At 52.9% G+C, this 8535-nt stretch overlaps 1 protein-coding gene across 2 annotated transcripts; it reads left to right on the forward strand.

Annotated features, from left to right (window-relative positions):
* The first annotated feature begins 335 nt into the window (after positions 1-335).
* On the forward strand, positions 336-8152 carry CDKN1A (cyclin dependent kinase inhibitor 1A). Of its 2 annotated transcripts, none has more exons than XM_016152634.2 (3): positions 336-474; positions 4842-5291; positions 6564-8152. In XM_016152634.2, exons 2-3 carry the CDS (start codon positions 4847-4849, stop codon positions 6611-6613), a joined length of 495 nt encoding a protein of 164 aa, XP_016008120.1. In that variant the 5' UTR covers positions 336-474; positions 4842-4846; the 3' UTR covers positions 6614-8152. The 2 variants fall into 2 exon arrangements, with proteins under 2 accessions (XP_016008120.1, XP_036095348.1); XM_036239455.1 differs by lacking the exon at positions 336-474 and adding an exon at positions 476-574.
* Positions 8153-8535: the final 383 nt, after the last annotated feature.

Genomic DNA, 8535 nt, shown 5'->3' on the forward strand with positions numbered 1-8535 from the left:
TTTATTATTTATGGATTCTTATTTTACTATTAATATCACCCCTTGTGATCTTTTCAGGGCCAGAAAAAGGGCTCATCCTAACGATGCCATCCCCTCCTGGAGAATGCCAACTCACTCTTCAACTGAAAAAACAAAAAAAACAAAAACCCCACATTTGTGCCTCAATTCATAGGGAAATGGTCAAGCGCACAAATCAGGACGCGGGGTATGGAGAGGCGGGAAGCGCCTTCCTGCAGCACGCGAGGCTGGCACCGGAGCACGCAGGAGCCAGTGCGCTGCTCGGCGGGGAGGAGGAGCCGGTGTCCCGGGGGAGGGCGGTCCCAGCCGCGCTGTGAGCGGAGCAGCCGGCCCCGCCTCAAACTCCAATAAAAGGACCGCGCCCGCGGCGCCAGCTGAGGTGTGAGCAGCTGACGGAGTCGGTGGCTTGAAGTTCCAGAGCCCGCGCGTGTTCTCCGAGACCAGAGACATTCAGAGGTGAGAGAGTCGTGCCCGGCAAGGACGCACCCGGAGCTGGCGCCTGGGAGCAAAGCTGAGCGGAGCGTGTCCGCGTTCGTGTCCTGTCCATGCTGTGCCCGTACGTGTGAGGGTCCGCGAGGGTGTGCGTGTGCTGTGTCCACAGGCGAATGACGTGCGTGGGTCTGTGCGTGAGTCTCAGTTTTGCTCGCGGCGTGTCTGGAAGCGCGTGTGTGATGGGGGTCGGGATGTGTCGGAGACTCGGGGCGGGGAGAGGGACGTGAGTACCAGGGATCGGCTGCCACGCTCCCCTCGCGTGCAAACTCCGCAGGGATGAGGGAGGGCGCGGACCGGGCGCGGCAGGCTCGCGGCGTGGGCGTGAAGACCCCGTCCGCGGAGGGGACCGGCAGCGGCGCGAACGCCGAACGGGGCATGTTCGTCTGGTCTCCGCTCTCAGATCCAACGCGCGAGGTCTGGGTGCCCGACGCTGTCGTGTCAGCCACCCGACTGGGCGCTGAGGTCAGCGCGGGCAGTGTCCCCTGCTCTTGGGAACAAGTCAGGACACGTCCCTTAAGGGCCAGAAAGGAGGTGACTCACGGCGACAAGGAGACCCCGGGGGGACGGGCCGGGTGAGGTCAGAACCCCGCCCTGGCTGGGGTACACTGGTGCCCACGAAGGCCCCTTGCGTGCCCTTCCGCGGTCTCTGTCCCGCCCCCTCCCCGCCAGCACAGTGGCCTATTTGGCTGGTACAAAGTGTTCCCAGAGAAGCCGGGACACCGGGAGGTCCAGGAACGAGTGTCCGGTCCCCACCCAGCAGCGCGTCCTCGGGGACCGGGAGCCGCGGCCCCGCGCTGGGTGGGTTAGGGCCCGCCTGTCAGTGCAGGGAGCGCAGGAGGCCCACCCACCTCTCTCCCACCGCTGCCGGGAGACCCCGACCCCGCCTGCCATCGGGTCAGGCCGAAGGACTCCGAAGCCGGAGCCGAGCCCTGCGCTGCTGGGCGAAGGGGCGTGCGGTCTACGCCGAAGTGGTAGGCGGGGTGGGGTCGCAACTTGGAGCGGTGAGGAGGCTTCGGGGGAGCCACGCCGATCAGGGCCTCTGTCAGCGGCATCCCCGGGCTCGGGGCGCCCCGGACCTAGTCCAGAATTCCCTTTCCGAGGGCGACAGAGCTGAGCAGAGTAACGCGAGTCGCCTCTCGGGTGCCGCCGCCCATCCCGGGCGACAGTACGTCCGCCAAGTCCCGGGACCTTGGGGGGACACTTGCGCCCTCATGCGGAAAAGAATCTTGGAACTGGGTTTGGCAGTTAAGGGCGTTCTGGCGGCTCCCTCCGTCTTTCCCTCCACGTCGCGTTTCGGGGAGGACTTTCGAGCGGTTTTGTTTTCTGCGCTCCCGTCTATTTTTATTTTCCAGGGATCTGACTCATCCCGTGCTTTGGGCGTGGAGATAAGGTGGAGGGACCAGATCACTGTGCGCCTGTGCGTGCGGTGCGCGTGTGTGACAGAGATGGCGCGAGAGTGCGCGGTTTCCCAATAGTGGCGGGGTTTTCGGAAGCCTGGCTGGGTCAGCGTGACGTGTTCACGGCCCCGGTCCCCCTCCTGTTCCCCCTCCCCAGCCGAGGATGACGCGCGGCCGGAGTGGAAGCGAAGTTTTGGCGGGCGGGGAGCACTTAGCAGGAAACTGACTCATCACAACTCACTGCCTCTGTCCAAGGCTCTGCCCACGCCATCTCCTACCCGCGCGTGATTTCCTGGAGACTAGCGCCCCCTCCCGGCCCCTGCGCGAATAGCATACACTCCTTCCCGCGGAATGCCGCTTAGCCCGCTTTTCTTCCCGCCGCTACTCCTGGGCTTATTCCAGGTCGCTCGTCTCCCACCCCTCCAACCTACGCCCTCTAAAAAGACTCCCATTGGTTCAGCGGTGTTAACTGGGTGCTTACTATTTACTTGAGAATTAAATTCGGTTAAAGTCTAAAACATAGAGGCCAACGAAGAAAGCTATTCTCAGTTACTTGTTTGTAAAACAAGGGTTTGTGTTTGTGAGCTTCCTCTGAGCTGGTAGTTAAGATAATGGGCAAGAGCGCAGTTTTGATGGGGACCCTATGAGAGACATAAGGGAAGGGGTGGTAGATAGAATGTTCCTGCCTGGATTCTGGTCCCATCTTCAGCTCCTGGAAGCCAAAGAATATCCAACTTTCTAATAAAGCCCTAGGTGAGCCCCTTCTCGTACCAATGAGGCACCAAGACCCTGACTGTCTATTTCAGCATCTTCCCAAGACTGCCCATCTGGGGAATGCCAAACACTTGCTTAAATCCTCTTCAATTTGAATTAAGTTGGTCTGAGGAGGGAGGGTCCTATCAATCTCCTTTTTGAAAAAGGTCCCCAACTGATTTCGATGGCCCTCTCTGGTTAAGAATTTCAAAATTAGGGAGTAGGGTTCAACACCAGAGCACAGAAACCAAGGCAAATAGGCCTGGGTTAAAATCTGGATGTGCTGCTTGTGAGATATGTGACCTTGGTTGGGAAAGTTACTTTCCTGAGACTTGGTTACCTCTTCTGTAAAAAAGAGATAATATACCCACTTTTGGGGGAAATTAATATCTATAAATTTCTTAGCTCCTGGCACGTAAAAATATGTAAATTAATACAAATCCTTGCCCCAAAGAGAGTGGGAAAAGGTTATCGAGGGCTCTGCACTCTGGAACCCCTCTATGGGGCAGTGACCCTTGAGCTTTTTATCTGTGTGGTTTTGGGGGGCAAGTATCATATCTCTTGGAACTCCTACCCTTTAAACTTGGTCTGAGATCACCTATTCCCCCCGCTCCCCCTCCCCCTATCAGCTGAGTTGTGGGCTGCGCTCATTGTGAGAGGTGGACTAAGGAGTGGTAGGTGTGACGTGGGTCCAGGGCTTTCTGTCCTAGGGAGTCCCTCAGCAGATCTTTCACCCTCAGAGTCTGCAAATCAGGACTTGTCCCCAGGAAAACCCAGTCCCTGCCAAGGTCGTGCAACCGCTCAGCTCTGGAGTCAGGCCAGAGCAGGGCAAGTGAGTGCCAGCACTCCCTCATGGGCAAACACCCTTGGCTTTCCCTCTTCTGAAGTGGGAGGAGAAGAACAGGGTAGACCAGCCACCTTTAATTTTCTTTGCCTGCAAAACAGGTTCCTTGGATGCAGGCAACATAGGGCAGGAGCTTCAAGGCTGTCTAGACTTCAGATCACCTGATGGGCCTGGCAGGATGTGGCTCAGCCAGGGAGAAATCATCACTGCCCTGCCCTGCCCAGCTCCTCCTCAGCCCCAGGCTGCCCACCTGATGACATCCTTGGGAAAGGTGCTCAGCCTACAGCACCTGTCAGCTGCTGTTCAAAGGAGGTGGTGGCCCGGGGGGAGGCTCAGCTAGAACTGAAGACAGAGAGAAGTAATAATACTTCTGTTTTCCAAACATTTCTGTATACCAGGTATTGCTCTATGCATGAAACCTACATAAACTCAGTTAATCAATCCTCTGTCCTCTGAAACATTCACTATTATTGTCTCCATTTTATGGATGAGAACAACAGAGTCCAGAGAAGTTAAGCCACTTGTTCAGAGTCAACCAGCAGAGCCTGGATTCTAACTCAGGTAGTCCTGCTCTAGAACTCTTGTTCTTAGCCACAAGATACAGCCTCTCAGCTCTGTTTCATCTGCCTTGCTTAGAGGGACACCCTGACCATTTGTTTGAATGTGTTTCCACAGCCATGCTCTTGAAACTTTCATAAAGTTCCATTTTATAGATGAGAAAACTGAGGCCCAGAGACATTAAGCGACTTTTTAAAGTTTAGATAGTAAGCAGGAAAGGTAGGCCTAGATGCCAGTTGTGTTTTACCCCAAAGTCCAGTGTCAGAGCAGAGTTACCCTACATGCACATCTGGACTGGAGGATTCAGGAGGAGCTGTCAGCCTGTGCATTCATTTAGTAACTGACCTCTTGGCCAGGGCTGGGGCTGGGAAACTGCTGGACTGGCAATTCACAGGTACTTGGGGCATTCACATCCATGAGGGACACCACAGGGGGGTGGGAAATAAATTGATTTTAGCTGGTAATACCTGAGGGTAAACAGGCCCCTGATCCCTGCTCTTGCATAAACTGGCCTTTGTTGACATAAGCTTGCCCTTCACCTGCCTGCTCCCTCGGTCACCCTGGGGTCCAGGCTGGCTGAGCTCTGCCCCTGCCCAGTGTCTGATTGTGGGATGTTTGGGGGGCCCTGTGGGAAAGAGGTGGTAGAAAATCAGCTGGAAGGAGGCAGAGACACCCTTTCACCTCCTTTTCTAGTAGGAAGATCTCACCTGAGTGAAGCACTGCCTAGTAAGGGAGGGTCTAATTTTCCACTAACCAGTGCCGTACTGTCTCACCTGCAGGTGCCATGTCGGAGCCATCGCGAGATGCCCATCCAGTCCCCCAGGGCAGCAAGGCCTGTCGCCGCCTCTTCGGCCCAGTGGACAGTGAGCAGCTGCGCCGAGACTGCGATGCACTAATGGCCAGCTGTGTGCAGGAGGCCTGTGAGCGATGGAACTTCGACTTTGTCACTGAGACACCGCTGGAGGGCAACTTTGCCTGGGAGCCTGTGTGGGGCCTGGGCCTGCCCAAGGTCTACTTGCCCTCGGGGCCCTGGGGGACCCGGGACAACCTGGGAGGAGGCAAGCGGCCTAGCAGCTCACCTGTCCTGCTGCAGGGGATAACTCAGGAGGACCACGTGGACCTGTCTCTGTCTTGCACCCTCGTGCCTCGCTCCTCTGAGCAGGCTGAGGGGTCGCCAGGTGGGCCTGGCACCTCTCAGGGCCGAAAACGGCGGCAGACCAACATGACAGGTGAGGACAGATGCAGGAATGTCACTGACACTGCAAGGGACCAAGACCTAGAATCCATGGTGCAAGGGCTGACCTATCTGGTGCTGCTTGCTCATTACGAGGGGGAAACAGGCGCAGAGAGGGAAGCCACTTGCCTGAGGTCACACAGCAAGTCTGTAGCCAAGACCAACTAGCTAATGTTTATTGGGAACATTTATTAAATGCCAGGTCCTTCACTAAGTTTCTAAGGTGGATTTTATTTAGTCCTTATAGCAATCCTATACCACATGATATTCTTGCCACCCTTTTATAGGCAAGGAAACAAGGTTCAGAGATGTAGAGTGGTTTTCCTAAAGTTGCACAGTGAATTTGCAATGGAAAGAAAACTAATGATATAATGTACTGGCTGCTCTATACAAGCTTAACTCCTCTTCCCCATCACACACACCTACTTCCAGTCCTTCTGCCCTGCCTATTTTGTTCGCTTTAGTACTTTTTACCTTCAGCAGCTACTTTCTTACCTTGTTATTGTCCATCTCCCTCACTAGGATATTATCTCCATGAGAAAGGGATCTGTATCTCTCTTGTTCATTGCTGACTCCCTAGCACCTGTAACAGTGTCTGGCATATAGTAGGGCTTGATAAATAATAAATGAGTGATGCTGACATTTGAGCACTTATTAGGCCAAGCCCTAGACCAAAGCCTTTCTAGAGAGGATTACTTAGAGCACCATACCAGTGTTATCCTCATTTTACAGGTGAGGAAACTGAGGCTCAAAGAGCTGCAGCCAAGAATCCCACAGCAAATTTGTAGCTGAATCAGAACTAACAGTAAGGATAATAATAATAATAGCTAATGTTTATATGGCCCAAGCATTGTGCAAGCACACTTTTCATGGATGATCTAATGGTATCCTTAGAGCAGTGCTGTCCAATAGAACTCTGCAGTGATGCAAATATCCAGTGCTAGTAACCACATAGAGCTTTGATTATTTGACATGTGACTAGTGTTAATTTAAATAACCACATAGGACTGATGGCTACTGTATTGGGTAGCCTGGCTTAGAGCTGGCCCAGGAATATAAGTCCCATTATCAATTACATCTGCGAAGCGTGGTGATGTCTGTAAACACCCTGGGAAATGGGGCAGAAGTTGCCAGAGTTCTTCCTTATATTTGGCAATGTGTCCTTTTGGCCCTAGGGAGGGGTCCCTGGCTCCTCTGCAGTTTGCCTTGATTTAGTAGCTGTGCCTTCTTCCTCCTGGCCTGTCTGACTTCTGTTCTCTCTCCTCAGATTTCTATCACTCCAAACGCCGCCTGATCTTCTCCAAGAAGAAGCCCTAACCTGCGCACTGGAAGCCTCACACTCCTGTAAACATGGGCCCGCCGCCCCTTGCAGGCTCCTTCTACATCTTTTGCCGTAGTCTTTTAGTTTGTGTGTCTTAATTATTACGTTTGTTTTAATTTAAATTCCTTATGTACATAGCCTGCTTGCCTCCACCCTCCCACCCCTGCCAGCTGCTGGCATTAGATTTATTTAAAGAAAACATTAGACAGAGAAATGATAGGCTTCTTAGATTGCTAGGTATTTTTATTATTCAAACCATTATTTAAAAATTTCTCATCCTATGCTCTGTTTCCTGTCTCCTGGAGGTAAGCTGGCATGACCCCCACCTGCTAGGTGGTGCTCGCTGGAGGGGCCTGGCTCCCTCTGTTCACTGTCACATTGCCATTATGAAATTCTGCCCCTTTCCTTCATTCTCAGACCTCAATTCCTTAAAATTTGAGAAGAAATAGCACTTTGAAGGGGGCCAAGCAGAGTGGGGGCATCGACCAAACCTTGGAGTCCTTTTTCCTCCTCTAAAGTTGAGCGTGGTGACCTTGATTGAAGTGGGTACAGCCTGGAATAGGGCTGGGGACTGGCACCTTCCTGGCCCTTGATACCCTACTCTGTCTTGTGAAGGCCTGGGGAAGGTAGGGTCCCGTAGCAAACCACCCTGCCTCCCATCACGCCCCTCTCCTGCCCACAGTGGGGCAAGCACAGTGTTTGGCCTTCCCGCTGTTGGCTTCCCTGGGACTTTTCTAGGAGCTCCAGATGCCCCACTTTTCCTGCTGGGCTCTCAAGTCTCCCTCTGTTTCTTTCCTCTCCTCCATGTCTTTTCCCTCTAGTCTCCTCTCAGCGATGGTGGCAGCTCTGGGGTGCTTTCCCCACCCAACTCAGTGGGCTGCAAGGGGAAGGAGCATGCTAGAAATAGAGTTTCCCAGTTCTACCTCAGGCAACTCGAGCAGTGACTTCCCTCTCCTCTCAGCTCTCAGGGTAGAAGTCTTGGGTGGTCAGATAGGTCTCCTCAAGTGGAGATCTCTTTGCATTAGAAGTGTGTGGGTGGAGGAGCGGGGGTGGAGGGGGGGAGCGGCTTTTTCTAGGAGGGAGAGTGTGACAGCAGCCCTTGGAACTCATCCAAGGACTTTCCCCATCTGCCCCACCCCTGCCCCATTTCATTGCACTTTGAATAGCAGCTGAACAAGGAGTCAGATGTTTTAAGATGGGGGGAGTAGAGGCAGTGGATCGAGCATGCCAAGTGGGCCACTACAGGCCTGGGAGTTGTGGGCTGTCTTTCCTGGCACTGAACATTGAGCCCCTGGAGGCACCAAAGTACTTAGTGGTTCTAACCCCAAACATCTTCCAGCTCCTGTAACATCCTGGCCTGGACTGTTATCTCCTGGCTCTCCATGGGTCCTCGTTTGCCTGTCTCCACCTAGATTGTACACCTTTCAAGGGCAGGGACCAAGTTCTGTACTGCTCTGCGTCCTTCGTAGCCCTTCCCACAGTGCTGGGTATACAGCAGGTGCTCAATAAATACTTCTGGTGACTTTGCTTGTGAATATGCCTTGTTATTTTTAAAAACATGCAGGTGGAAGGTTTTTCGGTTTTTATAATTTTAAAAGTTAAGTATTTAAATTTTAAAAATGCAGGAAGCTTAGCAAACAGAAAGACCAAGAGACAAAAAATAAAAACAAAACCAAACCAATAAATCATCACACCTCTGCAAAGATCACCACTGTCAATATTTTGGTTTCTCATGTGGTCTTTTTAAGTAAAGAATATATTGTAGCTTGACGTCATTACTTATCAGAGAAATGTTAAAACCACAGTAAGATACCACTATACACCTACCAGATGAAAAAGATTGACAATGTGAAGTGTTAACAAGGCTGTGGAGCATCCGGAACTCTTATGCCTTGCTGGTAGAAGTAGAAAATATTTC

The sequence above is a fragment of the Rousettus aegyptiacus genome, unplaced genomic scaffold (assembly GCF_014176215.1).
Source record: "Rousettus aegyptiacus isolate mRouAeg1 unplaced genomic scaffold, mRouAeg1.p scaffold_m13_p_1, whole genome shotgun sequence".
Taxonomy (NCBI): Eukaryota; Metazoa; Chordata; class Mammalia; order Chiroptera; family Pteropodidae; genus Rousettus; species Rousettus aegyptiacus.

Coding starts and splice junctions, on each gene's coding strand:
- CDKN1A (XM_016152634.2), top strand. CDS start 4,847: ATGTCGGAGCCATCGCGAGATGCCCATCCAGTCCCCCAGGGCAGCAAG. Junction 5,292..6,563: donor GCGGCAGACCAACATGACAG/GTGAGGACAGAT, acceptor CTCTCTCCTCAG/ATTTCTATCACTCCAAACGC.